The 19582-nt window shown below is 54.0% G+C and overlaps 5 protein-coding genes across 5 annotated transcripts; 4 read left to right on the top strand and 1 right to left on the bottom strand.

Moving 5' to 3' along the window:
* Positions 1–1311: 1311 nt before the first annotated feature.
* On the top strand, positions 1312–4031 carry HETIRDRAFT_9760 (ABC transporter; the record flags this gene model as incomplete). Its single annotated transcript, XM_009553537.1, has 11 exons — positions 1312–1533; positions 1595–1852; positions 1925–2008; positions 2058–2476; positions 2550–2634; positions 2701–2872; positions 2938–3370; positions 3428–3596; positions 3708–3759; positions 3835–3925; positions 3992–4031. Coding segments are annotated over 11 exons (2025 nt in total), but the record flags the coding sequence as incomplete, so codon positions are not given.
* A 401-nt stretch (positions 4032–4432) lies between these two features.
* HETIRDRAFT_106581 (uncharacterized protein) lies at positions 4433–7452 on the top strand (the record flags this gene model as incomplete). Its single annotated transcript, XM_009553881.1, has 8 exons — positions 4433–4571; positions 4691–5141; positions 5203–5924; positions 5975–6050; positions 6099–6497; positions 6526–6627; positions 6688–7107; positions 7173–7452. 8 exons carry the CDS (start codon positions 4433–4435, stop codon positions 7450–7452), a joined length of 2589 nt encoding a protein of 862 aa, XP_009552176.1.
* A 671-nt stretch (positions 7453–8123) lies between these two features.
* HETIRDRAFT_390366 (uncharacterized protein) lies at positions 8124–9061 on the bottom strand (the record flags this gene model as incomplete). The annotated part of the gene is made up of 3 exons (XM_009553882.1): positions 8124–8212; positions 8278–8852; positions 8915–9061. 2 exons carry the CDS (start codon positions 9056–9058, stop codon positions 8310–8312), a joined length of 687 nt encoding a protein of 228 aa, XP_009552177.1. The 3' UTR covers positions 8124–8212; positions 8278–8309.
* Positions 9062–12183: 3122 nt separating this feature from the next.
* On the top strand, positions 12184–16505 carry HETIRDRAFT_156959 (uncharacterized protein; the record flags this gene model as incomplete). Its single annotated transcript, XM_009553883.1, has 20 exons — positions 12184–12200; positions 12449–12584; positions 12648–12720; positions 12769–12838; positions 12894–12957; positions 13010–13154; positions 13211–13264; positions 13317–13552; positions 13607–13751; positions 13804–14224; positions 14292–14380; positions 14433–14983; positions 15033–15251; positions 15302–15383; positions 15441–15571; positions 15625–15756; positions 15813–15913; positions 15974–16068; positions 16125–16235; positions 16287–16505. 20 exons carry the CDS (start codon positions 12184–12186, stop codon positions 16418–16420), a joined length of 3006 nt encoding a protein of 1001 aa, XP_009552178.1. The 3' UTR covers positions 16421–16505.
* A 322-nt stretch (positions 16506–16827) lies between these two features.
* Positions 16828–19384, top strand: HETIRDRAFT_330361 (uncharacterized protein; the record flags this gene model as incomplete). The annotated part of the gene is made up of 8 exons (XM_009553884.1): positions 16828–17158; positions 17214–17578; positions 17633–17726; positions 17777–17912; positions 17971–18035; positions 18097–18186; positions 18239–19166; positions 19225–19384. 8 exons carry the CDS (start codon positions 16828–16830, stop codon positions 19382–19384), a joined length of 2169 nt encoding a protein of 722 aa, XP_009552179.1.
* Positions 19385–19582: the final 198 nt, after the last annotated feature.

Below are 19582 nucleotides of genomic sequence, written 5' to 3' on the forward strand. Positions count from 1 at the left end.
GGCGCGGTGGTTGCCCCGCTTGCGGCTTATGCGCGTGCGCGTCGTCGCGGCGGTCGAGGGCGACGTCGAGGCTGCGGAGGCGGTCGTGGAGGAGAGGGAGGAGGACGCGGTGGATGTGGAGACGCGCGATGCGGTGCGCGCGCTGTTGGCGTGCTGTGCGGAGGCGGGGATCGAGGTGCGCGTGGAGGGCGTGGGCGTGGGCGTGGGCGTTGGCGTGGGCGTTGGCGTTGGCGTTGGCGTGGGCGTTGGCGTTGGCGTTGGTGGGAGTGGTGCGCTGGCGAAGGAGGCGGGAGGGGCGCCGCACGAGCGCGAGGGCGGGGGCGGGGAGAAGGTGTGCGGGCCATGAGCGGGCGAGCAGGCTATCACTCGCCCTCGGTAACGCATATACATATACCAGACATATACCCCGCCGTCGGGCCCGACCCTGCACGCCCGTGCCTACGCCCATGCCTACACCCGTGCCCGTGCGCGCTGCGACCTCCATATATCTGCGCCGACGCCCGTTTGGACTGCTCGTCCGACTCTCGAGCGTCCCTCGTCCCTCGACAGACCCTCGACCCTCGATCCCCGATCCTCCATATATCCTCGACCGACCCTCGTTTCTCGATTTTCGACCTCCGGCCCCCGGCCCTCGACCCTCGACCATCCCCGGACGCACGCGTATGGCGCCCCGTCGTCTCGTTTGCCTTCGCGCTGTGATACCCGGCCCTGATACCCCATACCCGCCGCGCTGCGCACTCTGATGCTCGTCCGCTCGCTCGAGGTGTCTTGCTTGTTTATTTATTCGCCCGCCCGTCGGACGTCGGACCGTCGCTCCCCGTCTTCGTCTGTCTGTCTGTCTGTCTGTCTATGTTTCTGTCTGTCCTTGCGTGTGTGTGTGGGTGGGTGGGTGGGTGGGTGTGGAAGTGGACGTTGGATTGTACGTGACGATAGCAAAGCAGCGGATTGTTTTTTTGTACCTTTTTATATACCTTTTTTGTCTGGTTTCGAGTTTGTGAGGCCGTGAATTCGGATGTGGTGCGGTGCGGTGCGGTGCGGTGCTAGCCGTTCAGCGCGCCGTGGGCGATTACGTCACACATGCTACGTCAGCGCACGCCCGAGCGGGGAAATCAGCTGAAAGCGGCCTCTGGCACTCCCTCCTCACCATGCCCACAATCCATCACCGCCCGCCCACCACCCCCACCTGAACCTCATCGACCCCACCACCGTATCCGTATCGTCCGCACCATGGCCGCACAGTCCAAGCTCCTATCCCACCCGTCCCTCTTCCTCCTCCTCCTGCACCACCTCCGCCGCCGCGCGCGCCAGCGTCGCACGCCGCTGCTGTTGCTCGCCATCGCGGCGGCCCTGCTGCTCCGCACGCGCATCGTGACCGCGCCTGGGGACGCGCTGCGTGCGCTGCGCGCGGCGAGGGGGGAGAGGGGGAAGACGCTGAGCAAGGAGGAGCGCGCGAGGGCGCTGCAGCAGGTTTATGTCGAGGGGCCGGGCGGGGAGAAGACGCTGCTGGTGCCGTTCCGGGAGGACATCGTGAAGGTGCGTGCGTTTGTGGCTTTTGCCGTGCCGCGAGCGGAATGCGTCTGACGGAGGCGGGCAGCTGCGAGTTAGGGAGACCCCCGCGGCGCTGTTCGAGGAGAACAGGGAGCGCTTTGCGCTGTTGCCGGCCGCGGCGCAGGTTAGGCCGAACGTGGATCGCGCGTTCGCGCGGCAGCTGCTTGCGATTTTGAGGATCGCGTTCCCGTCGTACCGCACGCGGGAGACGGCGATCGTCGCGCTGCATAGCGTGTTTTTGGTGCTGAGGACGGTGTTGAGCGTCGGGGTGGCGAGGCTCGACGGGCGGATCGTGCGGGATCTGGTGCGTCGCCGCGCCATCGCGTGTCTTTTTTGGCGGTGGGGTTCGTGTTGCTGATGTGGGCTTGATGGACAGGTGAGTGCTAATGGGAAGGGGTTCGTGCGCGGTCTGGGGTTGTGGTTCCTGCTTGCCGTGCCGAGTATCTATACGAATTCCATGGTATGCACGGCGTGCTCGGCGTGGTCGCGACGTCGCTGATGTTTCCTAGATCCACCATCTCCAATCCCGCCTCTCGCTCCGCCTCCGCACCAAGATCACCCGCTACACGCACGACCTCTACCTCTCCGCGGACCCGCACCTGCGCTACTACCGCGTCGCGGGCGAGGGCGGGCTCGACGGCGTCGACCAGTACCTGACCGCGGACATCGCGAGCTGGGCGGACAGCGTATCGGGGCTGTACGGGAACGTGCTCAAGCCGCTGCTCGACCTCACGCTGTTCACGTCGCAGCTCGCGCGCACGCTCGGCGCGCGGGGCACGGTCGCGCTGTTCGTGAACTATTATGTGACCGCGCGGATTTTGAGGGCGGTGACGCCGGCGTTTGGGCGCTTGGCGGCGGTCGAGGCGCGCTTGGAGGGGGAGTATCGCGCGGGGGTGGGCCGCGTCGGGCGGGAGAGCGAGGAGGTCGCGTGAGTGGACGTGGCTGGTGCGTTGCCCGTCGAGGCGGGCGTGGCTGACGCCCTTGGCCGCTCTCTTTCGCAGGTTCTATGACGGCGGGAGACGCGAGCGCGATATACTGTGGCGCGCGTACCTGCGGCTGATCAAGCACGTCAACTCGATCTTCAAGGTGGGTGGGCGGGCTCGTGGAACGGACGTCGCGTTTCTTTTTTGTGCTCACGGCGAGGTTTGGCAGATCCGCATCGCGTACGAGTGGACGGAGGACTACGTGATCAAGTATTTGTGGTCCGCGGCGGGATACTGCCTCATCTCGATCCCTGTGCTGTTCACGCGCAGGCGGTCCGTGGGCGTGCAGACGGGCGCCCGGCCTGCGGAGACGCACGACGAGGTCGCGAGCCGGACAGAGAGTGCGTTCCCGACCGCATCGCACAGAGCGCGGCGCGGCTGAATTCAAGCGCGACGCTTCACACAGATTACATATCGTCCCGACGCCTGCTGCTCTCGCTCGCGGACGCCGGGGGGCGGCTGATGTACGCCTACAAGGACCTCCTCGAGCTCGCGGGCCTCACCGCGCGGCTGTACGCCCTCCTCTCGAACCTGCACCACCTCCCCGCGCTGCCCGCCGCCTCCAGCGCCGCGCCCGCGATCGGCCTCGAGCACGTCGACGTGAGCATCCCGACGGAGCCGGGCGCCGCGCCGCTCGTGCACGACTTGAGCCTCGCGCTGGGCGCGGGGGACCATCTGATGATCACGGGCTCGAACGGGGTGGGGAAGACGGCGGTGGCGCGCGTGCTGGCGGGGCTGTGGGCGCCGGGTGGGGGCGGGCGCGTGAGGCGGCCCGGGAGGGGGGACGTGTTCGTCGTGCCGCAGCGCGCGTATATGGTTTCCGGGAGCCTGCTGGACCAGTGAGTCGCGCGCGTTCGTTTGGCGCGCGTGGTTCTGTTGACGTGTTTTGATGAAAGGATCGTCTACCCGCACACGTACCCGCAGTTTGTCAAGTCGGGGCGGAGCGAGCGGGAGCTGATGGAGATTTTGGAGGCGGCGCATTTGGCGTATTTGCCGGAGCGGGAGGGCGGGTGGATGACGAGGAAGGAGTGGAGGGATGTGTTGAGCGGGGGCGAGAAGCAACGGGTTAGTGGGGCCTGCTTTTGTTGATTTCGGCGTGATGCGGGATTGTTGACTTTTTACTTGGTGCGGTGCGGTGCGGTGCGGTGCGGTGCGGTGCGGTGGGGCGGTGGATAGATGGCCATGGCGAGGGTGTTTTATCACAAGCCCAAGTTTGCGATTTTGGATGGTGAGTGGTTGTAGGATTGTGTGTGTGAGCCGAGGCGGAGGTCTCATTTTTTTTTCTTTTTGTCTGCGGCGGTAGAATGCACGAGCGCCGTGTCTAGCGACGTGGAGGGGCAGATGTATAAACACGCCAAGATGTTGGGGATCACGCTTATCACGATCTCCCTCCGGTACGTAGCCCGCAGCAGTACCCATATCATCATGTACTGCGGTTCTGACGCTGTGAACGCGCGCAGGCCGTCCCTCGCGAAGTACCACACGCAGCTGTTGACGCTCACGGGCGACGGGACGGGCAGCTGGACGCTCACGCGCGTGGGGACGGAAGAGGAGCGGATGGGGATCGGGCGGGAGATCGAGATGCTGAGGCATAAGTTGAAGGAGGTGGAGACGTGGGAGGAGCGGGTGAAGGCGCTGGAGATCCTGTTGGGCCCGCGCCCGGAGGGGGAGAGGGAGGAGTGAAGTGGAGTGAAGTGAGTGTTGTGTTTGATGTTGTTGGTTGTGTGACGTGTACGTTAGGTTTCTTTTGCGGTGGGCCGTGTAATGACTTTTTGGGTGGTGTAGCAAGCGCGATGGGTCTCTGAGCTCGGGTTGTCAGGTTTTCATGGATATGAGGTTTGAATGTTTGAATTTCCGCGGCTTATATTAACGGAATCATGTGACCGTGTTCGGCGCGTTATATGAATGAGTCTCGCGTCCGATCGCAGGCGACGGCGACTTCATCCTGCCAGGTTATCGACGTCTCCAACGAGCCCAACATTCTCCTTTCGCGTCTCGATTCTGGAATGACGAAGCAGGACAATATCGTGATGCCTAGTGGTGAGCTCATCTGTTTCTTCTATGTGCTGCGCTTGAGTCCTTCGTGGTCGGCGGTCGCGCGTGTCGTGTTTCCGCATGACCGCGTCACCGACTGACGGCTCTTTGCCTCGTTATTCTAGAGGAACCGCGGTATGAGCGAGGCGGGAAGCATAGACCGGTCGTCAGCACTGCTGCGTCCGCCAAGCTGCGCACGTTGCTACTCGGCGACGAGGCGTCCGCCGCTGACCTGGCCAAGGCCGCCGTGAACCTCCAGCTTGCCGCCTGGGAAAAAACGAAGGCGGAGGCCGAGCTCCGGCAGGACGCCGGGGTGGGCAAGCTCGCTGACCTCGACTTTGGTCGGCTCAAGTTCGCGGGCGTGTTGGGTGAGAACGCGAAGGAGGACGTGGAGGTGATACTGGGCGCGATGGGCAAGGGGGCGCGGGGGTTAGGTAGGGAATTTTGGACGTGGGAGCGGGTGCCGTATACGATTAGGTGTGCGGGGCTGGCGGTCGCGAAGGACGTCGCTGAACGACCGAGGAAGAAAACCCGGGTCGACGCTGGGGAACAGCTGCTGGCGGACGTGGACGAATGGTATGATGTCGCGGCATCGTATGAGAGCCTGTGTTTCGTTCCTGATGAGCTCTCCTTTTAGGGTTCTTAAGAACGAGATGTACCTTCGTTCGATCTCTAGGAAGCCAAGCTCGGCGACGCCGCAGACTAAGACTTGGATGTTTGGGCTCATTCGGATTGAAGACGTTCCTGGTGTTGTTCCTGGCCACGCGCCTGTCCGCGATGACGCTGGCGCTACCCTCGCCGTCAAGATACCTCGCGATCCGTTGAGTTCTCTTCCCGGATACACTATCCTCGACGCAAGGCGAGTCGACGCGGTTTACCTCCAGCCTACTTCGGATGCGTTCAGAGTACGTTGGGGTATCATGACCGACGGTATCTTGACTGGCCTCAACTGGGACAATGTCTTCGTTGCGGGTGGGGTGGTCCTCGGCGCCCTCCTTACCCCGGAGATCCCTCCAAAACACGCCGACGCGCCTCACGTCAATAAGATGGACGAGTGGAAGTCGTCGGACATCGACATGTACGTCTACGGCCTCGGACCGGACCTCGCGAACGAAAAGATTGAACACATCGCCGCCACGTACAAGAAAAATCTTCCCGATGGCGCGCCCTTCCTCGTGGTGCGGAATTCGCAGACGGTGACGCTGTACTCGGAGTGGCCGCGTCGGAGGGTGCAGATCGTCCTGAAGTTGATCGGAAGTCCGAGAGAGGTTTTGTTGAATTTCGACCTCGATATTTGCGCTGCTGGATTTGATGGCAGCAACGTGTTTATGCTTCCGCGGTGTGTGCGTGCGTTGGACAGTGAGTTCTTTTGGCAGATGCTTGGTGGACATCGCTGACGTCTCCTCTAGCGGGGACCAATGTTTTCACGATGGACCTCATCAACGGCCATTATTTAGGGGATCGAAAGGCTACTCGAGACAAAAGGTCAATCTCCTTCAGCTCTCGTCGTCCTATTTACTGAGTTCCTCATAGAGTGTTCAAGTATGCGAACAAAGGCTATGGCATACGTATTCTTCCCATGTACATCGCGGCTCTCTCGACTTACTCGAATCGGAAGAAGCTCTCTGCCATTGCACGCGGGGAACGGCTGTACGCCGAAATCACGCTACCCAAAATCGCTTCGGACTCTCGATCGTGGACGCAAAAGATCATCTCCGAGTACGAAAAAGTCGGCACTCACAACCGCCCCTTTCATTGGCCGCACGGCGCCTACCCTCCCGTCAAAAGCGATAAACCAGTCTTTTCACATGCGATGCTGGAGAGCTACGCACAGGTCACGAGCGAGCCTTTGGGGAGAAGTTGTTTGACTGGATTCTCGCTTCTCATGAGGCACGTCGCCTTGTGGGAAGAAGAGGTCAACGGAAACATCATGTGAGCGCATAAACTGATGTGCCGACAGCATACCAACATATTATATGGACAGGATTTTCGAAGACCTCTGGGCAACGGATACGTATGGCGAAGGCCCTCTCCAGCAGGTTGCCTACGATGACTCGCCCCCGTGAGTGGCGAATCTGCCCTCTCGCCCTGACCAGCATAGGTTGACATCCAACGCATCCAGTTACGCATGGGATGAATCGTTTAGCATTGAAGGCTTTGCGCGAGCCATCGATGGTTTCAACGAAAAAGAGGCCTCGAATGTTCAGGAGAACCTTGGTTGGATCAGCGAATCTCCTCTCGAAGACAAGCCGATATCCGCTGCGCGCACCACATATGGCAGCACCATTAGCGAAGTACTTTCCCCAAAGAAAGACATCTTGATCCCCATTCTGATCCCCGAGGATTTCCTTGAGTTTGCCAACGAGATGACTGTACAGGCTTTACGACGGGCTCTCAATCTCGATCAGAGCGTTGATTTAGAGCCTCTAAAGCCTGCGAAGACAGATCCCCAGGATGATGAGGGAGAAGGGAGCGAGAAGCTAGTCATTTGGCGCCTCGACAAGGTTTTGAATTGGCAGATGTTAGATCGCAGGATCGATGAGTTCGTGTATTTTCTTCTATTGAATGCTCTAATCTTGTTATTAACCATCCCATCCTTCATCTCAGGGTCCGAGAAGCACTTTGGGCCTTCCATCGCACTAATGAGAGAATGGTGGTCAAAGGAGATCAGCGCATGAAACTTTTGAAGACAAACATCTCAAGGCGCGCTATCAGGACCACCGTCGAAGACGAGACAGAAGCGTTCGTGCGATGGGTGGCGCGGAAGCCCTACCACGAATCCACAAAACTCCCCGCAATGTATGTGCTGAATGAGGACTATGGCATGGACGACCTAGAAGACGACGATGGCGGTAATAACTACGACAACGACGAGGACGACGATTGATGCGCTCGTCTCCCAACCAATATCCCATATGATGTAGGCGCGAACAACATCAAGCTGCATCGCTGTACGTTCTGCTGTCGGCTTCAGGCGCTCTTGTTGCATACTGTTGTTATGTTCTATCTTTCTTGATTCTCCAGTATCTTTTCAGAACCATCGATCCTGGTCCTTTGGCTGTGCTATTCTTGTCGTACTTGCTGAGTTGCTAATGATCCACTCCGGGCATAAACGTATTATACTTGTGCTTAAGTTTACCCATTTTCTATCAATTCATAAGTAGTTCTACAGTGATTTCAAGTTCTAGTCACTCATACCCTTCTTTGGCTTGTCTGTTGGACGCTGAATTTTCTGGGGCTTTACTTATGTGCGCTATTATGCGCTTTCATCATCACATATCTCTCGTACTATCACAAGGCCTGTTTGCGCTGATCTGAGGAATGATCCAACCAAGTCCATTCCTAGGATGATCGTCACGCGAGCGTGGTGGCCGTCTGGGAGAACGGAGTGAGCGGAGCGCACTCTAAAAATAGAGACCACCGCCAGGCAACGCTCACAGTTAAAGATACGCACGGACCTTTTGAAAGTGACCAGAATAGATGTGTTTTAATAAGATGGTTGACATCGAAACTCACCTGCAATGGGATGTCTACATTTCTTATATGGGTTCGCGTCAGCACGACATACATCCTCTAGATATCGTCAAGATGAGGTACACGCAGGCGCTAGTCTAATGATCACATGGTAGCCTTTAGAATAGGCAAGGCTGGATGATCGAAAGAGGCTCGCTGTGAGAACGGATACGGCAAATCATAGAAGAATGAACGCCACCTCACGGGCTATTGTATCCACGATCACGACGGTCACAAGAGTGCCGGCATAAACCACCAGCGCACTTTCGCCGCATATACTTCCCACTCCTTTCCGAACTGCTTCTTCATCTCCTGGTCCTCTGCGATTGCGCGACGAACAGCGACCGTGACACTCCATGCCCACCACGATGCCCACATTGTGATGACGAAAAGGCCACGGGGGTTCAGTAGGCCGCTTTCCACGAGAAAGCTGCCGCGGGTAAGTTGCGAGACAGGTATCCCGAAAACGAGTAGAAGGGATCCGCAGTAACTCGGATGTCGGACATAGGCGTACGGACCGGAGGTCACGAGTTTGTGGCCTTCAAAAACTGTCAGGTCGAATGTAAACAGGTGGCCCAGAGTTCGGAAGCAGATAGCGCGAATAATAGAGCCGGTTATTGCTGCTGCAAAGCCCACTAGGAAGGGTAGTGTCACGAATGAATGTGCTTCGGAGCGAGGAGGGAGATGAAGAAGAGAGAGAAAGGGGATATAATCGGGCGGAAACAGTGCGAGGACCTCAAGCGATGTGCAGAGCCAGATGAAAGGCTGCTGAAGCTGAATCAGGGACAAGTATAGATCAGCAGACTGCGTGAGGGTGCTTTTTTTACTTTGCCTACCGCGAATATGAATGGGGCCACACGTAGGATGAACCACTCGTCCGTGTGGTACCGGCCCTTAGAGGGGGTTTTGTTCGGTGGCGTAGTGGCGATCTGCGTGAACAGGGCTTGAATGACGACGAGTGTAGCTCTGAGTGTGGACATTATGATAACCGATGGGTGTGGGGAGGTCCTGCGATCATGATAGCCTTTATATACGCATTGGCACAAGGTTCCACGGTTACAGCATAGGTCCATCCCACGGTCAGCGCACAAGAAGTTCTTACGATCGAGACCTAGACGCAGAAAGAAGGTTCGTTGTAAGGGGGTTGATAAGTAGATCACCTACTTACTCGAATTTACATTTCGAGATTGACATCAGTACATATGATGACGCTGCTAATCAAGGTTTCATGAATCTCGCGTAGATTCCGGAGCTGTATGCTTCTCCGCGGACTCGATGCTTGATCAGATATTGTCCGCTTAGGATTGAGCAAATGAAAGAGCTTATAGGATGCTCGTGGCGTCACCTATATGATCCAGTCAGGATCGCGTAGGGCGTCCACAAGTTCCATAAGGAAAGAGGGGCGGAACGTTGCGTTTTGCGGACTGCGAACCGGAGTTCCTTCTTGCGACAAGGAATTCGAACGCGGTCCAGTCCCTTTCTCGTTTCCAAAATCGCGTTTATCCGGGAAGGCCCAGGATATGATTTCAAAACATGTATGGACGTGTCTGAGTCTCGAACGAGGTGATATCCCATCAGTTGAAGATTGGTTCTTGGCGGTTTTGAGGATTGTTGACCATCGATTGGGCTGTTTTGTGACTAACTCAGGAGATTTTCGAGGCCATCGTATCAGGCAAACCAGACAACTCTGTAAACGCCATTAGAGTGCATACGGTGTATGGAATGCTCCGAGTCCAGGGGAGAGTTCAAAGTGGCCATGAAAGGGATTGAGCACTAGAAGAGCGTAGTGACCACTTACGCGCCGCATCCCAATGCAGGTCTGCGTTGGGAATCACCGAGAGGCTTCTAGTCATAATGAAAGCTGAAGCCGAGCAGTCCGTAGTGGACGGTGATCATGCCTCGTTTGTGAACATGGCGCAGATGAGGTGGCAATGATCTGAATGGTGTGAACGGCAAATTAAATCGCGACAACGAATCAGCCAATCATCAACATGATATCAGACGCTGCTGGATTAGGACCTGTTCCTATTCATAGACTTCAGCTTGGTATGAATCGAAGGTCTGTGGGAATCCCCATGGGGTTCGATGGGTACACCAGCCGAAACAGTTGAGGCTTCGGTGCCGATGTAGTTCTGTGACCATGCCTCTTCAATTTCCGAGGAGGAATGGCCCTCAATGAAGAGCTCGAAGTCCTCTACGAGCAGGCCCTCGCACGGCAGGCAAAGGACCATATTTAGGCATGACGCTGTGATTTTATACCATTGAAGATTTGTTCCGAAGTTAATAGATAGACTTGCCTTCGCGTGCTAGAACCACGCAAATAAAGTTGGCCCGTGATACAGTCGTTCCCTTGTTAGGCGCCATATAGGGCGACAAATCCTTGATGTTTCTGTGGTCAATCAATACGATCGTGGGTCAAAAGATAAACATCATTACCTATGAGCGCATTTCATATTTCGATTGTGTCAGTGTAGATGCCATCAGGTCGTGGCCATTTAATCCGGTACAAGATCAAAAGAACCTCGTACCAGCTGTGCCACGCTGACATAGACCTTGAACTACAGTGTCATAAACCCTGACCAAAGATATCAACAATTGGGAGTATTAGTTCGATCTGACTCACCATTGTTTGATCTGTGGCGAATGGTCGTGGAATGCTGGATCCTGATAGATGGTGTTGCGTAGTGAACATACTCTTGAATACGATTAGAAGTAGGCGAGCACCAGGAAGAGATAAGGCATCGTCGAATTCAGTGTGCAGCAACATAATACCTTCAACCCCTGAAATGCTCAACAACGCGGATAAAGGAGGGGAAGAGTAAAATGCGGGCGGCTGAAGACGTTTCATCATCCTTACGTAGCGACTGCGCTGGCCATAACAAATGAAGCATGGCGAGTCGAAGGTGCTCATTTGGGCCAGCTAACGCTTGCCCTTGCGTTTGCGATGAATTGTGCTAGCGCAATTGCAGGTAGTCAAACGAGTAAATCTGATAGACGAACCGGTGATTTGAATGAGATGTTTTGAGCAATGACATTCACAAAAGGCAAACTGGATAAGCTTGAAAGTCGGTGACTACAGTCGAGTTCTTTCAAGTGATCGCGCGACTAAAACCAAGCTGATGATGTGCGGGCGCAGACTCTTCACCACCTATGCGAGGCGAATAAGAGCCAAAAGAAGGACTTCGAGATGGTCATAGCATTGCATAATTACTCACCATTGCGGAGAGGCACGCACCGAAGCTATGCCGTTACTCATAGGGCCCATCCTTTTCCCTTTCTATCCCGAATGATCTTCGCGCTTATTCCGACGCGGGCTGCATTCACTAGACTTGACCTAGTAGGGCTGCTCGGAGGTGAGTTGTCTTCTATTGTAGTATCTGTTATTTGAGTGAGGAGTGGAAACCCCATCCTGCTCTGCAATAAACTATCGGCGTCATCGAGGGAAGGTTGCATTTTGAGTACATGGGAACCGCGCAACATCGTGTTTTCTGTGGTTTCATTCTCATCGATTTGTTGTACGTATCATCGCAATGAGCGCACGACCTCGTAAAGCGCTGGGTGCACAGAATATTCGGAAGTCAATAGAGTATTGCATCCTGACTTTGTCGCCCTATGGGCATATGAAAGGATACCTTTCTCCTCCGCTATCAACTTCAGCATAGGCAATAGCAGCAGCTGCGCTTCTGTCCCTAATTTCTGCTCCTTCTGGTCGTGAAGTCGGTTTCATCCTCAACATTCTTCTCGAAATCTTCCAGAGAACATTCGTTGTCAGATTTGGAAAGTTTCGTCCGGTGTTGATGCTGCTGCTGGGCGAGGCAGCTCGGAGGACAGGAGCCGCATAACATTTTTCTGGGCCAACGAGGACGTGCCACATTGGATGGCAAGCGGCAGAGGGAAATTGGTGAAAATTATAGCAGGCAGAGATAACCCACGATCTAGACTTCGCGGTGTCATTTCAGGCGTATTTTGTCTATACACCATTTGTGTTGACGGACAATCAAGATGGCAGGTGATATGCAGTGATATCCTGCTCATCAACAGGAGTTTGAAAGAGTTCGAAGCAAAGGCGATACATCAAGAAGGAAGCATGTGTTGTTGGGACATCATGTCGGACGGCGGAAGGTACACAGGCAGACACAGGCGCCTTGCAGGAATGCATGAACGTGGGAACTTGGACTTCGGACTCTGCCTCACTCTTCTTTGACGCAGAAAGCGGTTTGACTTTGCTACTTTGCTAAGGCCTGCTCGTCGAGGAGCCCTCGGCTGATGCACTCCCGTGGAGTTTCTCTTATACGACTCTCCTCGAAATTTCAGCACCTGTTCAAACCATGCGTTGACTCTCGCGCATTCTCGGCTCTATCACCGCGAAGGGGACAGCCTATCAACAATAAAGCCTTTTCGAAGACTTTGTTACTCCCAAAGACAGCATTTCCTCTTTGGACCGACCCGTCGAAGACTGATCTCGCATTTCGGAGCAAAACGTGCGACGGGTTGTATAGGTGGCAGGTCGGACTCATACTTTGTCATGTTATGAATGCTCGTGTTGATGAGACCTGTTTGTCGAGTCAGAACGAGCATGCGACCGGGCCATCCTTTGTCCTTCATGACGGACCTCCATATGCCAATGGGAATCTCCATATGGGTACGCGTTTCAGGCGTGGAATATAAACTGCGTGCTAATATCTTACAGGGCATGCCTTGAATAAAATATTGAAGGACATAATTAATCGATACCACGTATCTTTGGGACACCGAGTACAGTAAGCCTTGAATACAACCTATCATGAGCAGCCTCAAAACACTTGTTGGTTGAAGCTATGTGCCAGGATGGGATTGCCACGGGTTACCCATCGAGAATAAGGCACTTCAAGGGCTCACAGTACGTACTTAACAGTGTCTAGGGTCAGTGCCTACCCTGAACTGGCGATCAGAGGGACATTCATAGTCTTTCACCACCCGTCATTCGTTCCGCGGCATTAAAGACTGCAAGGAAGGAGATTGCACGCCAAAAGGAGGAATTCCAGCAGCTCGGAATAATGGCAGATTGGAGTGACGAGACGACGTATCGCACGCTTGGTACGTATTCTTCGTTAATTTCCATAATTAGCTCAAAACGTTGATCATTTGTGAAGACCACGAGTATGAGTTGAGACAGTTACGCGTGTTTCAGAAAATGGTTGAGCAAGGCATGCGTTGGGCCGTTCAAAGTACTGGACTGTGCTAACTAGAAATGACCAGGTCTCATCTATCGTCATTACCGCCCGGTGCACTACTCGCCGTCTTCCCGCTCTGCTCTAGCCGAAGCTGAATTGGTATACCGTGATGATCATATCTCTCATTCCGTCTACGTCGCTTTTACGATCGATCCTCAGTCAGGAAGTATGAGCTCCACGCTTCGAGGCTTGCTTGCCAAGGAGACGAGTGTGTGTCTACTGGTTTGGACCACGACACCATGGACGTTGACTGCAAACATGGTAGCATACCTGCCTCTATACATTGTAAGATGAACTGATATAATATGCATATAGGGGATTGCTGTGCATACGGATATCGACTATGTCTTAGTACGATCAACGTCAGAAACAGCAGATAAGGTCTTCATCGTTGCGGCAGAACGCCTCTCTGCCCTGGCACATGTCACCGGAGAGGTCGAGGTCCTTGCCATTGTGAAAGGTATGCTGATCTACGTTGATTTGAAGCCCTCGTTCTGACGTATGATTTATAGGTTCTGACCTGGTTGGCACCGCCTATCTACCCCTGTTTACGTCTATCGCCCCGGCTATCCATCCTTCACAGCCGTTACGTATCGTTCCTTCCTCGCATGTTACCGCGGAATCCGGCACGGGCCTCGTCCATTGTGCCCCTGCGCACGGAGCTGAGGATTACAATGCATTCCGGGCCCTTGGTCTTATCACTTCTTCGTCAACTATCCTCTGTCATGTTGGCCGGGAAGGCACATTCACTGATGAAGTCGCTCAGGTAGTCGGGGAGACCGTAGGCAGGTTGTTAGGTGGTCAAGCAGTGCTGAAAGAAGGATCCATGGCCGTCATCCAACTATTAAAAGAAATCGGAGTTCTTGTCAAATTGGAGAAAATCAAGCACCGTTATCCGTACGATTGGAAGACTAACGAGCCCATCATTGTAACGTGCGTCGCGTTCCCGATCTTAGCAGTTCAAGATATGCATTGCAGGAAATTGATTAGCAACTTTCAGCGCGACTTCTCAATGGTTTGCAAATTTAGACAACATTAAGGAGAACGCGCTTCGGGCTCTCCAAGACGTGTCATTCTTCCCACAAGCTTGTAGGCAGTCGCACACTCTGTATACTTAGGCTCATCTCATGAGCGCCAACAGCTCGCAACCGCCTGGAATCCTTCATTAAATCCCGATCCGAATGGTGCATCTCGCGACAACGTGTTTGGGGCGTCCCCATCCCCTCGCTCCATCACATTGCGACTGACCGTGCGATTTTGGACTCGGAAACGCTTGACCATATTTTGAACGTTCTCCGGGACAAGGGTGTTGCGTACTGGTGGAATGGACCTACTGAAGCGTTTGTCCCGCCAAAGCTGCTCGCGGACGGTCAAAACGCGAACGAGATATGGAGGAAGGGGACAGACACTATGGATGTGTGGTTCGACAGTGGTTCATCGTGGTCAATGCTGGAGACACGGGAGGGAAGACCCCACGCAGATGTTTGCTTAGAGGGATCTGACCAGCATCGTGGGTGGTTCCAAAGCCAACTACTGACCGCCGTTGGAGTTTCCAGTCCCAACTCGCACGATGCCAAGGCACCATACGGGACCCTCATAACACATGGGATGGTACTTGATCAAGAGGGCAAGAAGATGAGCAAGTCGCTAGGGAATGTCATTAGTCCGATGATGGTCATCAGGGGAGGAGAGGTATAATTTAATCTTTGGATCTATGCCTCAATGTTGATTATTGGCGCAGGACAAAAAAAATGAACCAGCCTACGGAGCAGACGTCCTCCGTATATGGGCAGCAACTGTTGAGTATTGGCGCGATATGTCCATTGGTCCGACAATCTTGGCCCAGGCGGCCGAGTCCCTGCGGAAACTACGCAATTCGGCACGTTTCATACTCGGCAACATCGGCACAACAGAGCATCGGAAGGATTTTGTGCGGGTCGAACAGAAAGACCTCGGTTTAGTAGGTTCTTCCATCTGGCTTGCGAGTATCTCTCTCACAAGAATCTCAAGGCTGAACGATACGTAATGCACGAGTTGTATATCCTTGAGCGGACGGCATTAGATGGTTACAATACCTATAACTTCCCGAAAAGTACGTTCGGTTGAAGTTTTCCACGAAAATTTGCACATAATGCTGATAATTTCCTAGTAATCACTGCGCTCAATTCCTTCGCAAACGTTACCATGTCCTCTCTCTATTTCGACATCACTAAGGATTGCTTGTACGCCGATAGCGTGACAAGCTTCGATCGGAGGGCTGTGGTCACTGTCCTTGAGCGGGTGAGCATCAAATGCATGCTTCCTGAGCATAAATCATCTAATCTCACTCAAAGGTTCTAGATACCATGGTTCATATCATGGCACCTGTGGTGCCTTACCTTGCCGAGGAGATTCACCACGCTGTGAAGGGTAGTAGTGATAAGTCAGTTGACCAATCTGTGTTTACAAAAAAGTGGATACCCTTGGTGAGGGACAGTGATGTCGTTCACATCTTATCACGATTGTTAATCGTCTCCTGTAGCCCGCGGAATGGGAGGATTCCTCTGCTCATAGGGACATGGCTGAACTACTCCGCATCCGCGGTGCCGTGTTGTCCTTGCTGGAGAAAGCACGAGAGGATAAGTATGTTCTATCTCAGCATGTCTTGCTTCGTTGCTTATGTCGACCTTTAATTATATCTAGAAAATTAAAAAACTCATTAGAAGCCGAAGTCGATATTCTTGTACCAGATGGCACCTCGGAGGGTGTGCCGCTCGTCGAACTTTTAAGGCGCGAAGGTCAGCAGCCTTGATAGTGGGAATTTTCTTCCTTCTCTTATCATATCCGAGCGTAGAGTCCTTCCTCAAGACACTCTTTATTGTGTCCGATGCGTCATTGGCTGATGAGGGATCGTTGGGTACTTCGTCGCCGGAGTGGACGTACTCCGACTCGATACCAATAATGGGTAATACTTTCTCTTCTTCTCGCGAACTAACTCCCTGACGTTTCCCTCTAGGCTCCGAGGAAGAGATAGTGGTTCGTGTTCGCACCGCAACCCAAAGCAAGTGCCCCAGATGTTGGACGTATACGCGGCCTGAAGAGGACATACTCTGCGAGAGATGCTCAAAGGCTGTTCCAACTCCAGCATAAAGTCTCTTACATCGCAATCTTTATTCGTAGATATTCCCAATGTAACTTATCACCAGCGCAACTCAGTATTTTGGGTCTTCATCGCAAAGAAGGTGAAACGCTCACCCGAGCGAGTTGTTGAGCATTCGAGACACGATGTAAATTTAGTGGGATTGAGTCGGACAACGTAAAGCACGATAGCCGAAATCTTTCCTGACCGTGACGTCCATCCCACTCTCGAGGGTCGGATGCTGGCTGCTGGCCACGGCGCACACCGTCTTTGTCTTCATGCTCGAGACAGAGTGTTCGGTCATGGGCGACATCTGATAACAGCCAAACGCATCGAGTCACGCCCAGTTTTTGCACGCCTGCGGTTGCCACCCTCATTCACCATTCGACTCACTTCTTCCTCTACATCTCCCACCTCCATGGCCTCCCCCGAGTCGCTCACTCAGGTTCTCAAATCACTCTCCATCACTCCCACCACGTCTGTGTCGCATGGGGAGACGACTTCTCCTGCTGCATGGCGAGAGGCACTCCAGGGCACACAGCAGGTCCCGAACGACTTCGAACTCATTAAGACGCTGGTGTTCAAGCCCAAGACCGCAAAATCTGCTACCCCGATTCCCGTGGTTGTAATCGCACGCGATGAGACCGAGACCAACTCCAATGCTCTTGGGAAAAAGCTGAATCTAAAAGAGCTCAGGCTCGCGTCGGAGGATCTGCTTTCCGAGTTCTTCTCACTCAATAAGGACTCTCGTAAGATTTTGCTTCTCTCGATGCATGATCAGATACTATAATCGATATATTGCAGTCTCTCCCCTCGCTTTGGACGCACAGACATTCCCGAAGGTCGTCACTGTTGTTGATGCTTCTCTCGCTACCTCTACGGCCCCACTGGCCATCCGAGCATCTTCCTCAAGCTCAACCCTATTCCTCTCCGGAAGAGATATCCTTACCTACCTTCGCACGCTCGAGACCGCAGAGACCAAACTGATCGAAGTGGATTTCGCAGCTCTGAAGACGGAGGCTGTGGGTGGTGTGACTGCGCAGGCGAAGACAGAGAAGAAGGAAAAAAAGGATAAAAAGTCGGAGAAAGAGGAGGCGAAGATCGAGGGCGCTGTGCAGGTTGCTATCGGGGTGAAGAAGGAGGTTGATTTTGCGGCATGGTATACTAATGTGAGTGTGGCGCTATATCATATTACTCGAGTCACCGAGGCAGTCTTTGTCTAGGTTCTCCTCAAGGCAGATATGATTGACTATTACAGCGTGAGCGGATGTTACATCCTCAAACCGTGGTCATATAGTATTTGGGAGATTATCCAAGGTCAGTCCCGCATGCGGCAATCCTTTGCAGAACGCTCACGATTGACATAGAATGGTTCAACTCAAAGATCAAGGAAATGGGCGTCGACAACGCGTCTTTTCCCATGTTTATCTCCCAGAAAGTATTAGAGCGTGAAAAGGACCATATTGAAGGTTTCTCCCCAGAAGTTGCGTGGGTTACACGGGCGTAAGTCAATCATGCGTTATTCTTGCGAGTCGCTACCTGATTGTAATCGGTATCATAGTGGCCAATCGGACCTCGAGGAACCCATCGCTATTCGCCCCACGTCGGAGACTGCGATGTATCCTTGTGAGTTCACTGTGGAGCGATCAAAACTTGTCAGTGTCTGATCAGATCGCTATCTTTTTAGACTACGCAAAATGGATCAAGAGCCACCGTGACCTTCCCTTGAAACTGAATCAATGGAACAGTGTTGTCCGATGGGAGTTCAAGAACCCTCGTAGGCAATTCAAGATTCTCTTCTCAATATGCTATCTCACTGCCATCTTCAGAGCCTTTCCTCCGCACGCGTGAATTCCTTTGGCAGGAAGGACACACTGCGCATCTGACAAAGCCTGAGGCTGATACCGAAGTGCATCAGATTTTGGACCTTTACCGCAGGGTCTACGAAGAGCTCTTGGCTGTCCCCGTTATCCCTGGCATAAAGTCGGAGAAGGAGAAGTTTGCCGGTGGATTGTACACCACGACTGTTGAAGGCTTTATTCCAACCTCCGGGCGCGGTATTCAGGCAGCCACGTCTCATTGCCTGGGGCAGAACTTCTCAAGGCCGGAGATGTTTAACATCTTCGTCGAGGATCCCAACGACCCGACTGGTCAGGGCAAGACCTATGTTTGGCAGAATAGCTGGGGTCTGTCAACGCGCACGATTGGTGTCATGGTCATGGTACATGGCGATAACCAAGGTCTCGTCCTTCCCCCGCGCGTTGCGAGCGTGCAGGTCGTCGTCGTCCCATGTGGTATCACAGCGAAGACAAGCGAGGCGCAGAGGACGGAAATCAACGACAAGTGTCAGGTGCTTGTCGACACTCTTAGAAAGGTGGGTGTGCGCGCCAAGGCAGATTTGAGGGACGGGTACACCCCTGGATGGAAGTTCAACGAGTGGGAGCAGAAGGGAGTGCCCTTGCGGTTGGAGATCGGGCCTCAGGACTTGGTGAAGAAGCAGACACTCGGTGTCCGCCGAGACACAGGCGTGAAGGCACCTCTCGCTCTGGCGGAGTTGGACAAAGCCGTTCCGGCGTTGTTGGAGACCATCCAGCGGGAGATGTTTGAGAAAGCTAAGGAGACCTTCACGTCCCGTACCAAGGAAGTCACGAAATGGGAGGAAGTGGTTCCGACATTAGATGACAAGTGTGTCGTGGCCTTGCCGTGGTGCGAGGTGGAGGAATGTGAGGACGATATCAAAGAGCGCAGTGGCCGAGCGTGAGTGTTGCTTCTCTATCCTCAATATGGCTTACCGAAGAGATTTTTCGGGCTGCAGTGCGGAGCCCCAGGACGAACGTGCCCCTTCTGCTGGTGCCAAGTCACTTGCAATTCCTTTTGATCAGAGCCGTTGGACGCCCATTGAGCCTGGCAAGACCAAGTGTCCTGCGTGTGGTCGTGATGCGAAACGGTGGACCCTGTTTGGCCGCTCGTATTAAATAGGGTACTATGTCAAGCTGTTGTATCATCGTTCTCTGGTCACTGGTAGAAGAAGAAAAATGTACAGAATAGGATGAAACGTAGACTGCCCTTTTTGAGCCGCTAGTGATGGGGGAGCGGACACAGCTCGAGGCGAGAGCTACTAGTCACGTGTTCGTGTATAGGATCGCGACGCGAGCCTCGCGCCGCCTCTTTAA

This window comes from Heterobasidion irregulare (assembly GCF_000320585.1).
Source record: "Heterobasidion irregulare TC 32-1 unplaced genomic scaffold scaffold_12, whole genome shotgun sequence".
NCBI classification, from domain to species: domain Eukaryota; kingdom Fungi; phylum Basidiomycota; class Agaricomycetes; order Russulales; family Bondarzewiaceae; genus Heterobasidion; species Heterobasidion irregulare.